General features: G+C 27.4%; 4 protein-coding genes across 8 annotated transcripts in view; 3 read left to right on the top strand and 1 right to left on the bottom strand.

The window, feature by feature from the left end:
* The first annotated feature begins 1541 nt into the window (after positions 1 to 1541).
* On the top strand, positions 1542 to 10295 carry LOC105252133 (aminopeptidase N). Of its 4 annotated transcripts, none has more exons than XM_025410155.1 (13): positions 1542 to 1617; positions 2862 to 3351; positions 3465 to 3923; positions 4030 to 4213; positions 4546 to 4696; positions 5350 to 5431; positions 6035 to 6393; positions 6758 to 7035; positions 8304 to 8482; positions 8747 to 8784; positions 8866 to 9082; positions 9184 to 9256; positions 10087 to 10295. In XM_025410155.1, the coding sequence occupies exons 2-13, from the start codon at positions 2876 to 2878 to the stop codon at positions 10207 to 10209; spliced, it is 2619 nt and encodes an 872-aa protein (XP_025265940.1). In that variant the 5' UTR covers positions 1542 to 1617; positions 2862 to 2875; the 3' UTR covers positions 10210 to 10295. The 4 variants fall into 4 exon arrangements, with proteins under 4 accessions (XP_025265940.1, XP_025265942.1, XP_019883344.2 ...); XM_025410157.1 differs by lacking the exon at positions 10087 to 10295 and adding exons at positions 9332 to 9362; positions 9439 to 9573 and having other exon boundaries at positions 8747 to 9082; XM_020027785.2 differs by having other exon boundaries at positions 8747 to 9082.
* Positions 10296 to 12933: 2638 nt separating this feature from the next.
* LOC105252116 (hypothetical protein) lies at positions 12934 to 14633 on the top strand. The gene is made up of 3 exons (XM_011259353.3): positions 12934 to 13204; positions 14091 to 14284; positions 14417 to 14633. Exons 1-3 carry the CDS (start codon positions 13019 to 13021, stop codon positions 14508 to 14510), a joined length of 474 nt encoding a protein of 157 aa, XP_011257655.1. The 5' UTR covers positions 12934 to 13018; the 3' UTR covers positions 14511 to 14633.
* Positions 14634 to 15575: 942 nt separating this feature from the next.
* On the top strand, positions 15576 to 16875 carry LOC112638437 (ribonuclease P protein subunit rpr2). Its single transcript, XM_025410181.1, has 4 exons — positions 15576 to 15712; positions 15802 to 15863; positions 16024 to 16115; positions 16235 to 16875. Exons 1-4 carry the CDS (start codon positions 15706 to 15708, stop codon positions 16524 to 16526), a joined length of 453 nt encoding a protein of 150 aa, XP_025265966.1. The 5' UTR covers positions 15576 to 15705; the 3' UTR covers positions 16527 to 16875.
* A 50-nt stretch (positions 16876 to 16925) lies between these two features.
* LOC105252132 (cadherin-87A) overlaps positions 16926 to 23294 on the bottom strand; it is a 185298-nt gene continuing 178929 nt past the window's right edge. For both annotated transcript variants that reach the window (XM_025410179.1, XM_025410180.1), the window contains 13 exons: positions 22974 to 23189; positions 22317 to 22616; positions 21894 to 22138; positions 21287 to 21580; positions 20855 to 21052; positions 20564 to 20786; positions 19770 to 20314; positions 19464 to 19639; positions 19232 to 19367; positions 18952 to 19076; positions 18783 to 18884; positions 18479 to 18692; positions 16926 to 18124 (listed from right to left, as the gene is read on the bottom strand). In XM_025410179.1, coding sequence (XP_025265964.1) covers positions 18008 to 18124; positions 18479 to 18692; positions 18783 to 18884; positions 18952 to 19076; positions 19232 to 19367; positions 19464 to 19639; positions 19770 to 20314; positions 20564 to 20786; positions 20855 to 21052; positions 21287 to 21580; positions 21894 to 22138; positions 22317 to 22616; positions 22974 to 23189 — 2891 coding nt within the window. In that variant the 3' untranslated portion in view covers positions 16926 to 18007. The remainder of the gene's footprint in view (positions 18125 to 18478; positions 18693 to 18782; positions 18885 to 18951; positions 19077 to 19231; positions 19368 to 19463; positions 19640 to 19769; positions 20315 to 20563; positions 20787 to 20854; positions 21053 to 21286; positions 21581 to 21893; positions 22139 to 22316; positions 22617 to 22973; positions 23190 to 23294) is intronic.

Below are 23294 nucleotides of genomic sequence, written 5' to 3' on the forward strand. Positions count from 1 at the left end.
GATTTTATTAAAATCTCTCTAATAATCGATGTAATAATAGAATAGTCATTAATAAAGTTATCCGTCAACCATTTTTCAATTATAAAAAAAAATATTTATAAAAAATATTTATTATCATTAGTGTATTTTACACGGATTATTAAAGACAATATTCAAAGACATGGAAAGATAGACAAAGCTTCGATGTATAAGTCAACGATTAAATTATACGATAATATTAAATTAGATAAATGGCGATTTAAAATTCCCGAGAAAACGCGACGAATAAATAAATCGATAATATTCGGAATATTCGATTGCGATATGTGTGTGCATATCTTTTATAATATAATAATCAAAGCGCCCTCAATTACATTAGATATATGTAATAGACATTATTATATTGCGCGTGATATAATTATTATCACATAAATCCGAAGATATTTTGATAGACAATTTGATGTCTGTAATGTTTACGAATATAGTACTCACTATCCGAGTCATTCGCGAATCTTTATAAGCAAAAAGGCGATTTGAATTCACGCATTCATGACGAATAAATAAGTCGATAATATGTGGAATATTTGATCGCGATACATATAATTTTTATAATATAATAAACCTAGCTCTTAATAGACATGAACGCGATATAATTATTATCACGTAAATATAGAAAATCAAAGATATTTCGACAAACATTTGAGGTCCGTAATGTTTGCAAATATGCAGTTCACTGACCGATTTATTTTCGAATTTTTATAAGATAAATCGCGATTTAAAATTCGCCATAAAACGCGACAAATAAATAAATCGATAATAATCAAAATATTCGATTGCATATAATTTTTATAATATAATAATCGAAGCCACCAAATACGCAAGTAACATACCGATAAAAATATCCGATAAAAAAAGGAGCAATTTTAAAAATGAAAAACGATATTAACAGCTTGTTTCTACGTTAGATTTCGCAAGATCAATCTGCGAAGAAAGTTAAGTAATCCATTGGAAGTCGGAAACTTTACTGTAGGAGGAAACGAATCCCGGATCTTCCGGACTATTCTCAATAGCAATGATTTCAATAATAAATCAATGACAATTATCCCTCGTCATTATGTTCAATTCACGAAATTGATATGCACGTCAGAAAAGATGTTCTGATTACTAAGAAATATATTTCTTCATTGAGAATTAAATGGATATAACGATTTTTTTATAGAAATGTGATTACGAACGATTATATTTATAAATAATGAAATATATGCATCATTGGAGTTTGTGTTAAATGTGCAAACACATAATTTGGATGTTAGATTATAATTAAAATACAGTTATAACTATTTATAATAATTTACAATTTACAATTTACTTTGTCTTTACAAATAAAGACTTTAAATATGAAAACGGTCACAAACGGAATATAAAGATTAAACAAAAGTATATACGTATTGACTTCTATCGATGGATTTTCTTATGTTATGTATAATCAAAATGATGTTTACATGACACCACGTATCTTATATATTTAAGGCATAAACTAAGCGACTGCGCTGTCAGTTTATAATAGTCTCTTGAAGCAGTAAGATCGCGATTAAACGTTTATTTCATATTAAATCTGTAGTTGCCTTATAAAATAGGGTAAGACATTAAATAAATTGAATAAAATATTTAGCATATATATCTTTTTTTCTTTGAATATATGCATATAAAAATGTGTGAAATAACAAGCAACTATTTTATTTCTTAAAAAAGATTTTCCTTCAATTTTCAAATGAATATAATTCTTTATTGAAAGTACTATTTTCATATATCGCAGGTAACATGAAGATATTTAGACATTGTAATAGTATTATTTAACCATTTTAATGGAAAATCTATAAGCTTTATTTGAATATAAAATTATTGTGTTCAAAATTTATTTAAGCTTTATTTGACGATAAAATTATTGTGTTCAAAATTTTATACTATAGCTATAAAATTATTTCAAAGACGTTTAATATTGTGATTTGTCTTTAAAACACTTTTTTATAATGAAGTCAATATTCTATATTGTTATTACACAGAAAATGTTAAGTTAGAAATACAACGCAAATGAAGAACATGCAATAGATTAATATGTAGTTCCAAAATATACTATAACATGTACTAATATAAAACTAATATAAAATTAATATGATGTTCCTTTAGCATTTTTTTACATTTAATTTGAATTGTTGTATCAACAAAGTTTCACATAAATTTGATTTCGGCACATATTTATTGTGTATCGTTCGTTTTTCATATATGTCTCACTCTAAACTAAGTAAGAAGGACGTACAAATTTCGAAGATAGCATGTTAGTAAACATATAATCATATCACGTATAAAATCTAGTTGTTGAGAATATCTCTCATACATTTTTAAATTTTCTATATCTTTAAATTTACCATACATATTTAAAGAAATGATTAAGATTTTGAAAACTTGTGTACGTAGAGATACATAATATGCAAGACACAAAAACATATAACTATACTAGAAGAAATATTGAAGATAATCGAACTTGAGAGAAATAATTATATTTATTGTGTTGTCCTTCTTGGAATTATCTTAATTACATCCTTTATGTGTGTGTCTTCTTATATACAAATTCAAGGAAACTATTTTATATGTTGTTTTCAAAAATGAGAGTTGTACATTTATTTTTTATTTATGTGATGTTATATATTTATTAATAATATATAATAATTTTATCATTATTGTAATTAATCCTATTTTACTAAGCATTGCTAAGCATTATTATAAATTATCTTGCATGTTTTTTCACACAAAAGTAAAAAAATCGAAGCCAATTCGCATAAAATTTATAAATATTTTGTTTTTAACAAAGAAACTTTTTATAGATATCCGAAAGAACATGATATTCATAAAGCTATTATTAAGTAGTAGTTTAATATATATGACAACAATGACAATAACGAATCCTACTAATGATGAAAAATCGGATGTCGTGTGGCGCAATGAATTGAACAACAATTTGTCAGACACTATATTGCCATTACATTATTTAATACGAGTTGTATTTCACACTGATTGGCCTTATCTTCTCATTATATGTGAAATTACTATTCATATTATGTTTGCAACACAACACATAAATTTTTATTTACCGAATTCGAATTGGACTGTAATTAAAATGGGCTTAACACAAATATGTAATGAAAAGGACTATAAAATTAAATTACAAATATATTATGGAAAAAACAATGTTGTCATGTTTGACTTTTACGATGTTTTGTTACCTGGTATATATCTTTTGAAAATTGATTTGGCTAATGATAATTTTACAACAAACGCTTTGGAAAATTTTATAAAGGGAAGAGAAGATATATTGTGAGTAGAAATATATTAAAATATGAAAACACAATTCTTAAATACTTTGTATGCTTAATATGCAATTATCTAAAAGTAATAATTATTTTGAGCATAATGTTAAAATGCAACAGGTTAATGACACATATCCAAACAAAAAAACAGCAAATATTTCCGTATTGGAACAACCCAGAATTGAGAATTCGTTTTGATATTTCCATAAAGCATGATCGATATTATACAGTTTTGTCAAATATGCCGATACAAATATCTAACCCGGCGGTCAATAATACGATGTTGACATATTTTCACACGACTCCTTTGATGTCCTTAGATAGTATAGCATTAATAGTAATTGATTATCATCGGATCAGTAATGTGGCTAACAATAAAACTGTTAACATGTTGTACAGACCGCAATTGAAATCACAAGTGGAATTTTCGCTGTATATTATTCAAAATATTACTAGGTACTTACAAAATTCGATGAGTGTCTTAAAAACTTATGTCTCATTTGAAAAGAAAGTGGATCATGTAGTAATCTTCAATTTAGAAGATGAAGTTAAACAGACATTGGGATTTGTTTTTTACAGGTAATATGTATATATAATTAAAGATCGATATATTAAAATTTACTGAAATAAAATTGTATTAGTATTCAAAATTTTTCATGTATTAATCATGTATAATGACTTTTAGAGAAGCAGATATCGTTTACGATGAAAATTTAGATCCTATCGCATGCAAAATAAGAATTGCGCACTTAATAGCACGTGCGATGGCACAAAAATATATGAGCAATCTGTTCAGTCCATCTTATTGGTTTGATGAATGGTTAAACGAAGGCTTTAAAATATATATGGAAACATATATCATCGAGAAGGTTATTTTATCACTAACACTATTTGAATAAGCAGTCAAAACAATTAACAGTTTAGCATTGTACATAATTACTAAATATTTCTACAAATTTTCTTAAATATAAAAAATAATGATAATCCAAATCTTTTAAATTTCTATAAATCTGATAAAAGGAATTTATAAGAAATAAATATATATTTTTATATATGAAAATTATTACGAAAAGATTTACACATACAAATTTTATTTTTAATATTTTTAGCAAATTAATTAACATACTATGATGCTAGTTTTTATATACACTAAAGACTTTTTGTTTTGATTGATTATAATCATGATTATATCGGATTTTAGGTTCTGCCAAATTTCCGAATGATGGATTTGTTTGTAGTTCAAGTTCAACATGAATTATTCCATCTAAACACTTATGTCGTTATAAATTCTGTTATGGATTATTGTAGCTATTCCGAAAAGTACTTATATTCTTCTTTTTCCTATGTCAAAGGTATGGATAAGTAATAATTAAATAGTTATAAATTTCTAAATGTTAATTTTACAAGTGGAAAATCATTTATAAACAAATTTATATGTCAAAATTTCTATATTTTTGTAGTTTATTATAATTTTTGTGGTAACAATAATTAAAAAAGTATCTAACTTCTTGAAACCAAACATCTTTTTGTATATATTTAGGTATAATTTTCTAAAGTATATTTTTTTAGATTATAGCATATATATACATGTCTATTGACTTCAAAAAATTGTCTAAATTAGGAAACATAAAACTTAGTAATTATAATAGTCTGATTTAGTCTATTTACATATTTTTAATCATTCATTATTTATCTATTATATTTTTATTATATTCTATTATAATTCTTTTATATACATTATAGATTTATAATTTTTATAATATATAATTATTAATAAATAATTAATAATATATAATATATAATTTTTATAATTATATATCTATTATATATATTATATATTATAATTTTTAGAATATATTTAACTTTTTTAGCTTATTTAGATTTAACTACACAAGCATTTTGTTATTTAATTTAAATTAAAAATATATTAACTTATACACATTGTGATAAAAGCATTTTAAATATGTACATATATTAAATCACTTTTTTATGTCAATTATCATAGGTTCCATTATATGGCGCATGTTAGAATTAACATTGTCGTCTGATATATTTTCAAAAGGTATCGACATATATTTAAATAATCGGTGAGTATAATGTAATGTAATAATATGCATATATCGTAGAGATAAAGAAAATATTTCAATGTATAATAATTTTGTATAATGTATTTTCTGTGTTATTATTTAAAAGTCATAGATGTTTGAAAAGACTCAGATTTATATTATTATTTTATATTTATAAATTTTTTTGTGGAGTGAATTTCAATTAGGGTTTTTCTTAGTAAACATATGAGATAGAGATTGATATTATAGTTTATAAATTACAAACAATTTAAATTGAATAATATTTTAAGAATCAAGTTTTACAAATATAAGCAAAATATATGTACAGTTTAAAGCTTTAACATTTATAATGTGAAAATTAAATTCATTATGTAATAATTATAAAAAGTTATTCAATCATCGTTAATAAAGATATAGACTTTTTATTATATGTTATATATTATATTTTTTATTTTATATTATATTACAATATATATAATTATATTAATGTTTAAAAGTTAATACTTATATGGAAGTTGCATTATAAATTAAAATATGATAATAAATTGCATAAATTGTTATTTTCTATTTTATGATATTAATCAATTACATATAGCGTTAATATTGCCATGTTAAATCTTATAGATTCAGTGAGCCTGAAGCAACAACTTCCAGTCATTTATGGAATGCTATGCAATCTGTAATGAACGCATTAAATTACAAGTTAGAGTTTAATATAAAAACCATGATAGATTCATGGGCTACCCAGAGGTATCCTTTCGAATTGAAAATGAAACGAAATTCTAAAAACGGTATAATTATAGATATACAATTTTACAAATTGAAAGAGAAAGATTATTATATACCTTTTACTTATACCACGGAGTCAGAACTCTATTTTAATATAACTTGGACAGATATTATTTGGATAACATCATGGCAGATTCCAGACATTATACATCTTGAAAAAGATGAATGGATTATTTTCAATTTACAACAAATTGGTAAATATTGAATTAATAAACACTTATATTGTCTACATATATATTAAACATAATGTAGACATTATGTTTGTATACAATTTTTGAATTTATACAAAATTCCTTAAAGATATGAGCTTCTAAGTTTACTCAATTATCATATATCATATATGATATCAAAAAATATACTATAATAATATTGAAATTTCATTAAATGCAATATAATCGATATATTTTTATGTCTTACTATGATGTGCAATTCCGTTATTAACGTTATTATGTTAAATAATAAATATGAGAAAGAAAATATTTCGAAATATATTTAATCAACATAAATCAATTATAAGATTCTAATAACCGACAAAAATTTATTGTATAATAAATATAGGGTACTATCGCGTCTATTATGATACTGAGAATTGGCGAAAAATTGGGCGATACTTGAATTCTAAAGAATATGAGAATATACATGTTCTCAATCGAGCACAAATTATCGATGATGCATTCCATTTTGCGGTAGAGAAGGAACTTGAATTCTCAGTATTTTGGGAAATTGCTAAATATTTGTCAAAGGAAAGAGATTACATAGCATGGTATCCTATGATCAAAGCTTTTGAATTTATGTCGAATATTTTGGTATTCTCGTGCTATTACCCTCAATTCCAGGTAAACATAATAAATTTTATCAAAAAATTATCTACTAAGCTAATTTAATATAACGATTTCATATCACAACAGTGAAATAATTGAAAAATATATATGTAGTGACTTTATAAAAATACTAAACACATATATGTCTGAAAATATACTAAAAAATAAAAAAAAAGAAACAATTTAATTATATGTTTTTACTTAACTTTATTATGTATCAAATGTCACAAATTTGAAATGATTTATACGTTTTCCTTTTTAAATAGTCATGTTTTATAAATTTATAAATTTTTATATTGCTGTTTTCCTAAAATACTAGAACTTTAGAATTTATATTATATTCAATGTTGTATGTGTATATATATATATATATATATATATATATATATATATATATACATGCAATTTATTCAATTTTAGAATATTATAGAATACAGTAACAATTACTACTTTATATTAATTTTTTGCGCAGTAGAATGTTTACGGCGAGTATTAAAAATTTGCAAAACATTTATAATTTTAAGATAATTTTGTTACATTGTATAGCTTGTAATAATTCATTTGTAAATAATTCATTTGTTTTATAAAAATTAAGATATTTTACAGATTTGAAATTTAAAATCGGTATTTGATATGTAATAGATTTAAATTAAGAAAATAATTGATCGTAATATAGTTAATTCGTCGATGTGTAAGAGAGTTTAGTCATTGATATATGAGATATAGTCTAGATACTAAGTGATACAAGACTATCTAAACTTGATTTTAGTAATAATTAATAGATTTCAGATGTAGATAATACGATCTATTGCATTATGTAATTATATTTACATTTAAAGTGAATCGAATCTATTATATATATATATATATATATATATATATATATATATATAAAGAAAAATGTAAAAGTCTTTATTTCTCAAACTTCATTTTTCTGACTTGACATTTGAGCGAGTGATATATAGACTGAAATATACGTATTAAAGAATATACGTATTAAGAATGTAGATACATTTGGATATAAAATACGTATACAATTATTTAAATAAAAGATCGGCTAATTTGATTAATATAATAGTTGTATGTAATATAATAATAATTGCTATAACGTCATGAATTTATTAAAATAAAATTTATTAAAATAAAATTCTAATTAAAATATGTTTCTGGTTTGTATATATATATATATATATATATATATATATATATATATATAATATCTATTCTTTAAATGTGAAAGGATTAAATAAAGAGATATACTATATTTCTTATTTCAATACTAGGAAGTGCTAAAACAAATGGAATTTTTATCATTGTGGAATCTGTTTGGAGAACATAATGATTATACTGAATGTTTAAAGCAAGAAGTTGCAAAGTGGAGATGTATTACGGAGGATCTTTCATGTAAAACACTGGCCTATAATCAGTTGCAAAAGCATCTGATAAATCTTGAAAAAAACAAGTAATTCTCCTTTTAATATTTGATTCTTTATAGGAATATTTTGGGAAAATATAGATATATATTAATTAAGAATATTTTATGCAGATACATATATATATGTGTGTGTGTGTGTGTGTGTGTGTGTGTGTGTGTGTGTGTGTGTGTGTATATTTGAGAAATTAGTTATCATATATTAAACAATTATTTATTATTAAAACACTAAAAAACCTAATAACACTATTTCGATAGAAAATTTTTACTTTTTTTCTGGACTGTCTTTTGTAGATTGTCGCCTGGATGGAAGAGGTGGACATACTGTAATGGTTTGAAAATCGCAGATAATAATATATGGAATCGTGTTTTTAATAATCAATTAATTGAAAAAATTGATCCTATAATTTTAGAATGTCTATCTTATGTTGAAAATTCTGAAATACGAATGCTTTATTTGCGGACACAAGTGTTTGACTTTAAAGTAGCTATTCATTATGAACCAACAGAGCGAGATTACGCCTTAAATGTACCTATTTTGCTTTTTACTCTTGCGAGAAATACAAGGAAATGTACACTACTTGAAGATATATCTACTATATTAAATAATTTCAAATCCATTGTACAGGGGTAACGATATTATTTTATAAAAATACAGAAATTTAATAATTTATTGTTCTCATTAATTATAAATATTAATTAATTCTAAATGTATTGTTTTGTTGAAATAGGAGGAGAGTCAATAAGATTGCAGCATTAATTGTCATAATTAACAATGTGTATTCTATGGATCAGTTGGACGAGGTAATTTTAATGAATAAAAGTTTCGTACTTATTTGTTAAAATTTTATTATAAAATTTATTTATTCCAATACATAGTGTTTCAGAGTCGATGTTATAAATTCTTATAGTAAGTAAAGAAGTTAAAATTAAGCATTTTTTAATAATAAATTTAGATTCACAAATTCATAATTTCAACGCGACAGTCTAGAAATGATACTTCCATACAGTCTAGGGCCTTGATAAATCTTCGATAAAGTCATGATTCAATAGAAACATAATCCGGCTTTTAATTTCTGCCATTCATGCAACAATGAATTAGAATAGTCATTTTGAGCAACTCTTGTAATTTTTTGAAATAAAACAAAACAACAATTAAAATAAAAATGTAAAAAGTTTTTCTTGCACTTTTTCCTTTGCTGCTGAACTAGTATGTAGAAAAAAAACAATCCACAGATCGATTAGCTTACAGCTCGTGCAGAACTCTAATATATATATATATATATATATATATATATATATATATATATATGTCACATAGTATATAGCATTCGATAGATTGTCTTTATCAACAAGTCAACTTAGATTGAAAATATCATTTATTTGTTATCGCGTTGACATTATGAATTTCCAAATATAAATTTATTATCAAAAAATGTCTAATTTTAGTCTCTCTATATCTACCATAGAGAAATTTATAATACCGAATGAAACAATTTATACATGTTATATATTTTATATATAATTTTCGACATTGTTCTAAAATTCTGTCAATAATAAAATTGTGTCTATATGATAATACAACATTTACGAAATTATTTATTGATGCCAATTGTTAAAATAATCTTCTTTAGATAACAAACTTCATTGAAAAAGAGTTTCAAGGAATGATAATTTCCGATTTTCAAGACAAGATACTAACACGCGTGTCAGAGATCGACAGACAGATAGAATTTCTTTATTCTTTCACCGATTAAAAATATAAAGATGTATAATGCGTCGATGTACTTAGAAGTCGAAAATGCAGCATGAATATTTCAGATAAGATTTATAAATTGATATACATAATTAATCATTATTTTCACATAACTGTTAAAAATATTTTAATTGTATTTAACTGTACTTTATGTTGTAATTTGTACTTTATGTTGTTATGTTGTAATTTTTACATTATTTATTGATTTTCTTTGTAATGTAGATTTAATATTTATATAGATAGTTAATTGTATTTACGTAATCTTTATTATACATACATATGCATACTAAATGTAAAGTATATATTAATATAATATATTATTATATTAATATAAATATATATTAAAAAATAAGTACATATATATATATATATTATTTATAATTTTCTGATTAGCATATCCTAATATATGTATATTTACAATTTTTATATTTACAATACATGTATGTTTTACTTCTTTGTATTTTAAATGACATGTAAAATTATAAATGTAATTATATCTCGAACCGCAAATTATAATCTTTTAAAGCGGGTTTTAATCAAAATGGATCTCTATATATCAAGTTAAAATAAAATTAGACTATCAAAATGTTGTATAAAATAAAACCAAACTCCTAAACTAAATAAAATAATTGAATAATTTTGAAAAAATATATATAGAAAATTGTAGAAGAACAGGGAGAATTCAAATGATCTTAAGAGCCCTAACATCTCTAATATTAATAAAAGAATTCTAATGATTTTATTTAATGATCTTAACAACCCTACTTCCTAATTAATTAAAATTATTCGAGATTTGAGGAACCTATTCCTAATTATCACCTCACCTAATAACGTATATATTTTAGTCACGTGCCCTAACCGCGTGCGTCTAACTGCGTACCGTACTCTTCAGGCCAGTTGAACCTACCTTTCGTTGATCCTGGCCATTTTCTTTCTCGATCAGAGATCGAAGGAGGAGATAATTATTCCTTCTTAATAATTACCGGCAAAAGAGCGTGAAATATTTATGCTCATTTAGTAACGATCGTGAAATTGAACGATCGTTACTAAATGAGCATAAATATTTCGTTCGTTAAATATTGAATATAACTTTATTTTAACTGAAATAAAGCCAAATTACTAAAAATTTTTACAAATTTCTATAAATTATAATTTATAATAAAATATAAAATTAATATGTATATTTATCATATTACAAATTATTTAAATAATTAATCATTTGGCTTTATATTAAGTTAAAGTAAAGTTTAAAAACAATATCTAGAAACAAATTCTACAATGGATGAGCTATAAGCAATTAGAAAATAAGTGCGTATTATAAGAGTAAATTAGCATCAAAAATTGATAAAATTGATAATTGTTAATGCGTGTCCTTTATTTAATAAATTAGACAAAATCTTTACAAAAAAATCTTTTCTTCATCTCTTCTTTTTTTAATTAATATTTTAATATATTTTTGCAATAGATGCAAAGCATAAGTTCGAAAGAACTTATTAAAATTATTTAATTTAATTTATTTTATTTAATCCATCCCAGCTTCAATAATTGAAAAATAGAATGATAAAACGACATATTATATTCGACTCTATAAATATCTATAAATATTAAAGAAATAATTTCTGTTCATAAAAATTTCATATCGAATTAATAATTTATTATTTTAGATTTCTGTTACTATGATTCTTATTATAATAGATTAAATGAATAAATACGATAATTACGAAATATGTGATTCGAGAATTTTCGTCGCGATATGTATATAGATTTTAATTATGTGTTATTTATAAAAGTTAATTAATCATACTGTTATAATAAATAATTTTCCGATGTTGATCGCGATCCTATCTATAGAAAAGAAAGTTAACGGCATATCTCTATATTACTTATTAGAAATTATTAGACAATAACATATGAAATTATATAAATCGTTTCACAATCGACATGCAGGTATTACAAAATGCTATCTGCATCTGATTTATATAATTTCATATATTATTGTCTAATATTTTCTAACGGGATAGAAAAGATAATTAACAAGGATTTGAAAATTTATATCATTGGTCGAAATATAAAAGAAAGAGACTTAAAATATTTTGCAACATCTATATTTTTCGAGTCTTAATTATAAAAACTTCAGAAGAATCAGTAATTAATTTGACAAATTTTATACATGTATTAATAATTAAATTTTTAAATAATTAAAAAAATGATAAATATCAAAGATCAGTTTACTGCTAATTAAGAAGATTTATAGAAGGTTAAAAATGTTATTATCCCACAACAGGCATTTTATGTTTTGTAAATAAAAAGATATAAATATGACAATGAATATAATTCAAAAAAATATTTATTTCATCTTTGAATATTACAGTATCTTTCGCAATTGAATAATTTATTTACTATCAATTTACATACATAAGTATCTTGTTATATAGCACTGGTGTTACCGGCATTTCGTGCACATAGCACGGAACAAAACCAGAAATTGTGCACATTATATATTATCCTCTGAGAACATTCATGGACATTGGCTTTGTAGTTCATGTCCACGTTTTCAATGTCCATAGAGGGAGCATTGCTTTCAGGGATCACCTAAAAGCGGGCTATGCAGAGGTATTCTCCTTCGACCCGATTGGCCAATCAAACGTCATCACTGAACCTAATGATTGGATTTCCGAACACAATTCGGAAACACGGAGAAAAATCTGAGATTGGTAGCAATGCGTCAAATTAAACTATTACTGATTTGAAAATCGGCAATTGTCGGTAGGCGGTTACGAAATAAGAATCTTTCTGCGAAAAACGGTGACATGGAGAAGGATTTATCAAATTACTTCGATAAATTGCGGCTCAAAGCGCGTGAAATCGACAAGGGCACCAATAAACTCGCAGAGACTTGGAAAATACCGCATCTCCTCGTCGGCGGTTACGCGGAACGCACCACCGAAACTAACGCATGCCTAAACGAAATATGGAAGTCTCTTCAGGATACTAAAGTGAGACCTCTGCAGATTATGATTCAATGTTACGAAATGCCGGATATACCTTATACTTTTCTGTATATGCGAAGTAAAATTCAATTTTAAATGATACGTACATACATATGTTTATCATACAGCATGTACATCCTATACAGCACATAATATTACAGCAATATTATTAATATTGTAACATTGCAACAACATTGCAATATTGCCGCAATATTGCTGCAAAATTCTGTGCTGTATGATATTACTATATTATTACAATTCTTTAGTTTTGTAATAACATTTATTATTGTCGTTAATATTATATTTTTTATACAATACAACAAAAAAGTGGGCAATTAAGAGTTTAGCAAAAAACGGCATGAACAAAAAAATGAATAAAAATCCTCTAATTAAGCAGAATCATCTGCATCATATTATTCTTGATGTTTTGAAACAACAAGTAAATAAGGTTTAATTGCTTAGAGGCGTTTTTCAACAAGCAACGCAGAGAATATAGTATAACACAGTGAATCGTTATATCCTCGTTCCTTTATTGGCAATCATCAAGGATAAAGTGATTCATTGTGTTATAAAAAACATCCTATGAGATTCACTTTGTTTACTTTTCTGTACTACTATTATTAATCTGAAATAAGAAGAGGGAAACAAAATATATAATTAATTAAAGAAAGAAGAAAAAATTCAATTTTGTTAATTTTTTATAAAGATTCTAGTTTTTTATTTGTGATATCTTTTGCATTAGGCTTTTATTCAACTCTTATTTTCCTATTTTATATATTTTATTGAAGCCTTAAATATATTTAATTTTTATTATTTATATAGCTATGTATTTTATTAGGAATAATTTCTGAATATAGTTTTGTATGGAATTATGTATAATCAATTATAACAGGATAAAGTGGAGCAAATTCAAGCAGAATGCAAACCAATGATAGAAGATATGAATAACTTTATAAAGGAATCAAAAAGGACTTATGAAGAATTGAAAGAGCAATGTGAAAATTTGGATATTGTTCTAGCAGAATACGGCTATCAATATGAAGAGGATCAATATGAAGAGGATAGTGAACGAGAAAAACATTCTCGGTAATATATGATAAATTATTTTATTTTAAGAATTAATAAGATAAATTTTTGATTCCTAGAAAAAATTTTTTGTGTATAATTTTTCATACATATTACAAATATATTACAAAAATGAATGTTTTCTCTTTTTAGAGATGATAATAAGGATATTACAAATGATGGCAGAGTCAATATTGTGTTTGATTCGGAAATCGAATTTACACCAGATCTAACATGGTTAGAGTAAGAGTAAAGATTAAGAATAATAAACAAGATGTTTTCAGCATCATTGTATATTGTGTGAAAATTAATTATTTAAAACATTTAAAATTAGACAAATTCTACTATCTTTAATAGAATTCCTTTAATTTATGTTTTGAATAATTAATGAATAATTTTTTAAATGTGTCTATGAAGCCTTTTACATGAAGCTGCATCAATTATGAATCGAAATAAGTTCTCTATCAAAACAATTTTATGTAAAGACTCCTTGACACTAAACTATTTTTATATAAAAATTAAATTATTTAAAATTTTTACAAAATAATTGAGAAGATAGGTTTAATTTCAGTATCTTTTCATTGTCCATATCTCCTTTGATTTCAATAAGAAAAAATACTACCCCGAAAAAAAAGTCCTTTCAAAAGACCCAGTAAAGATAAGTGACCCCCTCTTTATAATGATAGCCATATTCTGCTAGAACAATATGCAAATAGTCGCATTGCTTTTTCAATTCTTGACTTGCCCTTTTTGTGATGCCTTTAATAACTTATCCATATTTTCTGTTAATGGTTTGCATTCTGCATACAGTGAAAATATATTGAAATTAAGTCTATCTGTTCAATTTTTTTGTAAAAGGTTTTAATAATTAATTTTTATATAAATGTATAGAGTCTATAATTTTTATATAAATGTGTAGTCTATAAATAAAAAGTACTGATATGATTATAGATTAAGTTTATATATATATATATATATATATATATTATATATATATTTGTTACTAAATGTATAAAGTATGATTAAGGATATAATTTAATAAGGATATATGAAAAGAACTGTGAAATGAGCTTTTTTTTTAATTATCTCTATGTATATATTTTTATATATGAAAAATTTTGCAGTTGGAAAGTTTTGTAACAAAAATATTAAATAAAAAAGAAAACATTTTGAAAGTGTTGTTTCTTATATGACAATTTCATTGTGTATATAATTTCCTACATACTATATGTATATATACATATATATATACACATACATATATATATATATATATATATGTGTGTGATGTGTATGTTGCTTACAGTAGTCTACTTTAATCATAACCTCAACCTCAAAGCTATAAGAATCCATTAACAGTTAAAAGTGATGTATTATATGCTTGTTTTTCGATGTAAAAATTAATTATTAATCTAAATTAAAATAAATGATAAACTGATTTCATGATGGGTAAGCTATATATTACTAAAGTTTATTTTTAAATATATATATATATATATATATATATATATATGTAATTAATTCATGTTACTTTGCAGGAAATAAGAACAAACTTTGTCAGCACAAAGATATTTTTGAACGAATGAATTATTTATATCAGGTATATATAAATGAAACTCTGAAATTTATTATATTTTTCGATAATTTCTTTATATATTATTTGTATATTCTTTATATATTTAACTTTATTATATTCTTGACTTGATAAAGTAATCTAAAAATTTATTAAACTTGCTATATCATTTAAAATTTCATCACAGGCTAGTCATCTAATGGCATCAGTAGATAAATGTACAGCATCTTATTTTGGTAATAATATGATGGGTTGTGCCAAGAAAGCAGTATTACGCATGTAAGTTCCTAGATATTGTTGGTCTTTCCAAAAAGAGAATTATATATAATATATATATATATATATTTATTTTATTATATATGAATTCTTGTATTAATGAAAATTATTGATTTCTCTAGAGAACCGAATTTAAAGAGAAGCATATGTAAGTGTTGTCAAACTCCACTTATACCTGGAGAAACAGCTAGAGTCAGATTAACATCAAAGCCTGTAAAAAGAATCAAATGGACATGTCTAACTTGTAAGAATACTAAACGATTTCCCACGACAAAAGGATATAAATTGTGGCTTGATCAACCTGAAGCAATAATCGAGACATTAGATTATACGCCAAAACCAAAGAACAAAACTATTCAAAAATCTGATGTCCCTAAGGAGATGAAGGAAAAAAAAGATGAACAAAATTCTTGAAAATGCCAGTTAGTATACCTCTGAAGTAAATCCATTTTATACAATAACTTAGAATGTCTGGTGTACGAATATTTTTTATTAATGACTTACATAAAATATGTTACAATATTACAATAAATTTGTAATTAATAAACAGATACTTTTGCTAACTGGAATATTCATAACCATCTAGTAATATCATGATACCGATAATAGTTTTACATTAAATATATTCTTAGAAATAACTCGTAAGTTAAGTTACTGCAGTTATCGAGTACGTAGTTGCGATACGTTTTTACGGCAAGCGACGTCCGTGGAGAATTCCCGAGAGTCACAATCTATGTTCTCAGCCGAGGACGGTTTATGGAGATGCTATTAAAGTGTAAATTTGACACGATTTCTTGAAGGCTAGATATTGTTCCGCCATAATGACGCAATAGAATTCGCTACGAACGTCTTCATTACTTTATCTAACTATGATATGACTATGTCCGCCCATCGCCAGTGACTCGTGCAAAACCATTACGAGTTAATAAAATCATTGCACTCATACTTGGGCGCAATCAAATCACAGTTTAATCGGGAAGAAAAAATATCAGTCATTTAAAACGTACTATCTTAAATAAATACGCTAGATATACAATATAACTTAAAAATTGTGTATACGCTATCTTAATTACGTTCTATTGTGCACTTAGCAACAATGGCTCGATTACTTGATTGACCGATACAACAACTGCATCGTGTCGATGCCAAAAATGTGGCAGTGATCGTTGTAAAACATACGTACAAGATGCGTTTACACGATTGGAACGCATGTATGTAACGTACGGAAACGCATAAATATTAAACTAATGAGGAAAATGATACAAAAACTGGGCTGGACGGAATCTACACATTCACTTATATACATATATCTGTCGTGCCAAGCTTCGGTCGTGTCGAGTATCTCACAGTGCCTATTTTATCTCCTAGCTTATATTCTTCATTTCTTTTTTTCTTTTTTTTTTTGATTCTCCTAAAAAGTAGGTCTAACGGTAAAGTCAGATGGGACCCCAGGTTGGCAACGCACACATATATACATGCACACACCAGCTACAGGGATTAATTACTCCAGTAATATTGACTGTGTCGTTCGTCGTCACTCTTCATCTTGAGTTCTTCGCAAGCTCTTGCGGAAGAGTTCAAACTGATCATGGCAAAAGTCACATAAGTGAGAGGGAAAGAAAGAGATAGGGCAGATCTCGCGAATGTCGTGTCGCTCTTCTCTACACGCGTCTACTCGCAGGACAAACCCGACCAATATTTAACTCGGTTATTGTCAAAGAGGTGTGTGCATGCGAGTCGCCCGAAGAGTACGCTCCGAAGAGGCGCGTGCAATGAACAAGAGCCGCGGACAAAGAGGTACAACGTACGGCAACGGACTTTATTTAAAGATAGAAAGTGGAAGGAATAGGGATGGCAAGGGGAGGACTGAAAATGCCCGCATAGTCAGAGTCAGTTTATACTAGCCCCGAAACGAATTGAGGCTGGCCATCGCGGTCGAGCGTCAGTTGCGGCATCACGTTCGGGGAAGGCTGGAATGTTGATCCTTGAAAACCCATTGCTGATTCGTATAACTAAAGCGCAAAATAAAATAACGATTATTTAGAAATTATATTTTAAATTCTAAGCAAGCCACGTTGACAGTCATTAATGCTATTTGTTTTTTTTTGTGTGCACATATATTGTTTTTTCAAATGAAAAGAAATTTCTGATAGAACAAATATCCCTCTCTCTTATGTTTTAAAAATGTACATTTTCTTTTTGCTATTCCCAAGTCATTAATGTTAAATTATCACAATTTATAAAGTAATGTACACATCATATTACTGAAATTGTATGATGTCCTAAAAAAATTCACTAATCAAAATTAATCAAATTAGTATAACAAGACCGCGCGATTACAATGTTGATCATTAGATTTGGCGTACATTATGATTTCCTGGAAGCGTGGTATAATCTGGCGTGGTCGGACGATGCCTGTTTGTAGGCAACGGATGCTGTATAGTAGCGTACGTATTATCTTGAGACGTGTCTCCCATACCGATGCTTACGCCACTGCCACGTCTCTCGCCACCGAGACCACCTTCGGGTTCGCTAAATACTTGCATCGTTAACTCTTGTTCTTCGTAGAGTTTCAATTTTCTACAATTAGGAAAACATTTCATCATATATTACGCATTTTTTGATAAAATTCTTTTGATAATTAAAATTCTTTTGGTGATTAAAACTTACTGCTCGATCCACAAGGGGTTCTCTGTCGTGTTTAATTCGTCGATGATCTGTTTCTTAATTAGGCCGTCCTTCTTACGTATATCATTTGGCACAGTTATTACCCTAAAACGTCAGATTTAAATATATTGAATAAGAATAAAAGCCCATATTTTTTAACATTTGTCCTTACCAATGGCGTAAACAGCAACAAACTACTGTAACAGTAACTGCTCCTACGAGCAAAACAACTAAGAGAGCTATTAGAGCAGCGAGTGCAGGATCGAATGGTTCTTCTTGAACTCCAGCATATGCAGGCTGAAACAAAAATAGATTAAGCATATTTATCAATATGTTTGGATAATTATATAAAACAATGTTATTTTGTTTCTTCTATCATAAGATAATTTATTCCATATAGTTTGTAAATATTTATTACAATCTTATATTAGAATTTAAAATACAACACTCACCACAACATTCTCAATAGCAAATCCGGCATAATAGTGCTTCAAGAAATCATATTTCGCATCGATAACTTTGAGTACATGTGGAATCGGTGCAATCGTTTGAGTTTTCGGTTCGACAACGTGCAAATACATGTCACACCTATCCAAAAAAATTTCATGTAGATTACATATTTCTTATGAATCAGAATAGATTAAAATAGCAGAGAGAGTAAAATTATATTTGTATTGTCATTACCATTCTCTACGAATGTGTCCAGAAGCATCAACGTGATATCTAATGTCATCCACTACGACTCTGCTTTGCGTGGCGTTGGATAATTCCGAAACAATCTCGTCGCGTTCACTATTCACCTCTTCCGGAGGCCGGGACAGTATAACTCGTATTAACTGAGACGGTTCAAATACCCATACCTGAAGAAGCAATAAAAATTAATTGAAAAAAAATAGAAACGAATATTTAATTAAAATGTTTTATTATTAAAAGTAATTTAGAGAAATAAAAAAAGTTAGGCTGGGAAAGAAGTTAACTGGGGAAACTTACGTGAACTCTAGTCATCGCGTATCTTTCCGGAATTGCCGTCTCTTTAGCGATGACTTCAACGATAAACCTATCTTGATTGTATTCTGCCATATATCCACTCGTGACAAGTTTACCATCCTGGGTGACGTTAAATGGACTTGGCACTATGGAGCCGCTCGGCTTTTCCGAACCGTATTTGTAAAGATTCGCGCTGGCGACATAGTAATGGAGAGTTCCATTGTCACCCACATCCAAATCGGATGCGGTTACCTTTGTTACAAAGTCGTTTATATTTGCCATAGAATTTACTCCGGCGTAATAATCATTACGCTCAAAGATAGGTGGATTATCGTTTTCATCCAGCACGATTATCGTCACGTTCACATGTCCGTGTTCAGGATTGTGAATCAATGGCTTACTGGATTGCATGGAATTGATGTAAAGATCGGGATCATTAGACGCGAGGATGGAGAGGATGTACTTATCTCTTATCTCGCGATCAAATGACTTATTTGCGTAGATACTACCATCAGATTTGTCCATATAAAAGGCATAGCCTTCGTTTCCTGTAAAAAAATGAACAATATATTTGCAAGGATAAAGTAAATTTTAATTATCAATCAATCAATATATATATATATATATATATATATATATATATATATATATATATTTATTGAAAATTGAAATATCGTGCAAAACAGTTAAAGCTTTCTAACTCAAAATTAATCTTCATTTGTTGAACACGAGTACAAGAAAATAATGTCTTAAACATTCTGTATATATACATGACGATATTGCATTTGTATATTTACCTGCTTCTATATAATAGTAGACCTTGGCATGTCTACCTTCATCCTTGTCTTCCGCTGTTACTTTGCCAATGAAATAATCTTTCGGTTGATTTTCTGACACATGAAAATTATATTTTTCGTAAAATTGTGGCACGTTATCGTTCGTATCGACTAACTGAACTGTTAATAGTCGCAATGTCTCGTAAGCTGTAGGACTACCATGATCAGCCGCCACAAGAACAAGCTGAAAGAAATTTATATAGAATCCTAATCGTTCCGCTCAGAAGAGAAATGGTTTAACATATTACTTACTTCAAATTTGCTTTTAATTTCACGATCGAGGATGATTTTCGACCGAAGTTCACCAGTTTCTTGATCTATAGAGAACTCCTCAGTTTCTTGAACATTTCTATTGCCGACCTTCAAATGATAGCTAACACGGCCGTTCTCGCCAGGGTCTCTGTCGATTGCTTTTACTGTTAATATTAGATAATTCGGAACACCTGCGTTCTGAAAATCGATATATCATCTTATAATAGTATATTATAATTTACATAATTATTTTTTATATTATTTTTATATATATCTTGTGTATTATATATCTTGTTATTATGTTATCTTGTTATTATGTTATTATGTTGTATTATATATCTTGTGTATATTTTTGTTATACTTTAGCTTTAATTTAAATAATTCGTAAACTTTATTTTGTACAAAAAAAAACCTTTATTTTTTCAAACATACCTCTGGTACTTCCACGGTAGCGTTCGTCAATTCCGGCATCACGAATTGCGGTTTATGTTGATTCACTGGAGTAACTCTTATATCGACATAACATTTGTCCGAATGTGGGCCATTTCCGGCACCATCACGTGCTTCGACTTCAATCCTGTAAGAACCGGCTCTGCCAAGAAGGGCGGCAGCGGGATATAGAATGCCGGTTTCGCGGTTTAGTGAAAATGATTCATTTTCGTTCCCATTGATGATTGTATACCAAACTTCACCATTCGTTCCTTCGTCTTGATCTACGGCTCGTACCTTAAGAAGCAACATGACTTTGAATTATATTTTCGAAAACTTTTATAATTTCAAACATTAAACATCTTGTAAAAATTTTTAAAAAATATGAAAAGTTCAAAGGATAATTTTTGAAAAATGTAAAAATTTAAAAAGATAATTTGATAGTTTTTTACGAAAAGATTGTAGTTTAATAAATTTATTAAATTTTTACTACATTAAAAAATTTCATTACGATTTGAAAAAAAGATAATACCAATTTGTAACATAAATTATAATTTCATGGAGTTAAACATGTTTAATGTTGTTTTAGACATTAGATTTCAAGTGATACCTGCAGAATAGGTGCTGGCGGGTTAACGGACAAATTCTCCGCGACAGATGCTCTGTAGCTGTGTTGCGAGAATATCGGCCTGTTATCATTTTCGTCAATTAACTTGACAGCTATAGGTACAGCGGTGCTTCGTCGAGAATTGACATGAGCGCCGTCGCTAGCCATCACCGTTATAGTGATTTCCGGCATCATCTCTCTATCGAGAACTGTGGCACCACCCACAGTAATCTCTCCGGTTTCGTGTCCTAACAATTGCATAAGATTATATAAATATTCATAAAAAATTGAATTTTTTCATATATATATATATAATAAGAAAAGAAGCAAAAAAAGAATTAATTTAAACTAGTTGCAAATTGTAGCTTCAATTTAATGTTGGTTCTTATACCATTACAGTATAATCAACCGATTTTGCTAACTTACCAATGTTAAAGTCAGCGGCGTGTTCGCCAATTAAGCTGTAGGTGACATCGCCAAAAGGTCCTTCGTCGCCATCTGTAGCTTTCACGACGGTAACATGAGTGCCAGGTGGAGAATTCTCTTTCACTGATACGTTGTACAGTTCCTTTTCGAATTTTGGATCTTGATCGTTCACATTAATCACGGTAACAATAACTTTAGCGGCCGTAGAAAGCTGGGGCACTCCGGAATCGTAAGCGACTACCGTGAATTCCAATTGTTTCGTTTCTTCGTAATCAATCACTTGACTAGTTCTTACGATCCCTGTAAATAAAAGCAAGACTCAGAAGAAGCTTCAAGAATGAATGATTAGATTAAATATCTGACAAGTCGTCGTATTCTGGAATGCATTCAATTTATTCTTGATGATGATATCAGCAAAGATCGTTGGCTTATAAGTGATTTATTTTTCTATATCAAGAGGAAGTCAAGAATATTTTACGTAAATCGATATATCGAAAATTTCATCGAGAGCTTTCACAAGATTCCTTTGATATGTCACGAGAGTAAAACGCTATCTTAATAATATGTCAAACCGTTGTAAATTGGTTTTCGACGACATCTTTCCCGGAACAAGTTTACGTGAGATTGACATGGGGATTTTAGATGTGAGCAACTTACCGGTAATATTATCAATATTGAAGTAAGGACTCGGCGGATCGATGGCGTATCCCGCTATGTTACTATCAGCGTCCGTTGCCGTGAAAGCTCCCACGACAGCGCCGGTGGGTTGCTCCTCTTGCATCTCTATCAGATAACGGGGATTTTCTCGGCTCCACGGTTTCAAGAATTCTGGCGCCATGTGATTCACGTCAATGATAGTGACTACTAGTTTGCCTGAAAGATGTACACCATGCAAGAATGACGAAGAGTATTTCCTATTCTTCTTTTCTTCAATATATTTTATTTATATTTTATTTACCTCGTCCAATATATTTTATT

Source organism: Camponotus floridanus, unplaced genomic scaffold (assembly GCF_003227725.1).
Source record: "Camponotus floridanus strain SB8 unplaced genomic scaffold, Cflo_v7.5 scaffold3, whole genome shotgun sequence".
Classification (NCBI taxonomy): domain Eukaryota; kingdom Metazoa; phylum Arthropoda; class Insecta; order Hymenoptera; family Formicidae; genus Camponotus; species Camponotus floridanus.

What these genes read in the sequence shown, in the direction of transcription:
- LOC112638437 (XM_025410181.1), top strand. An exon ending in GAATGAATTATTTATATCAG is followed by an intron (nt 15,864 to 16,023) that starts GTATATATAAAT and finishes ATTTCATCACAG; the next exon opens with GCTAGTCATCTAATGGCATC. An exon ending in AAGAAAGCAGTATTACGCAT is followed by an intron (nt 16,116 to 16,234) that starts GTAAGTTCCTAG and finishes TGATTTCTCTAG; the next exon opens with AGAACCGAATTTAAAGAGAA.
- LOC105252116 (XM_011259353.3), top strand. Translation starts at nt 13,019, where the DNA reads ATGGAGAAGGATTTATCAAATTACTTCGATAAATTGCGGCTCAAAGCG. An exon ending in AGTCTCTTCAGGATACTAAA is followed by an intron (nt 13,205 to 14,090) that starts GTGAGACCTCTG and finishes CAATTATAACAG; the next exon opens with GATAAAGTGGAGCAAATTCA. An exon ending in GAACGAGAAAAACATTCTCG is followed by an intron (nt 14,285 to 14,416) that starts GTAATATATGAT and finishes TTCTCTTTTTAG; the next exon opens with AGATGATAATAAGGATATTA.
- LOC105252133 (XM_020027785.2), top strand. Translation starts at nt 2,876, where the DNA reads ATGATATTCATAAAGCTATTATTAAGTAGTAGTTTAATATATATGACA. An exon ending in TTTCAATTTACAACAAATTG is followed by an intron (nt 6,394 to 6,757) that starts GTAAATATTGAA and finishes TAATAAATATAG; the next exon opens with GGTACTATCGCGTCTATTAT. An exon ending in ATAAATCTTGAAAAAAACAA is followed by an intron (nt 8,483 to 8,746) that starts GTAATTCTCCTT and finishes TGTCTTTTGTAG; the next exon opens with ATTGTCGCCTGGATGGAAGA.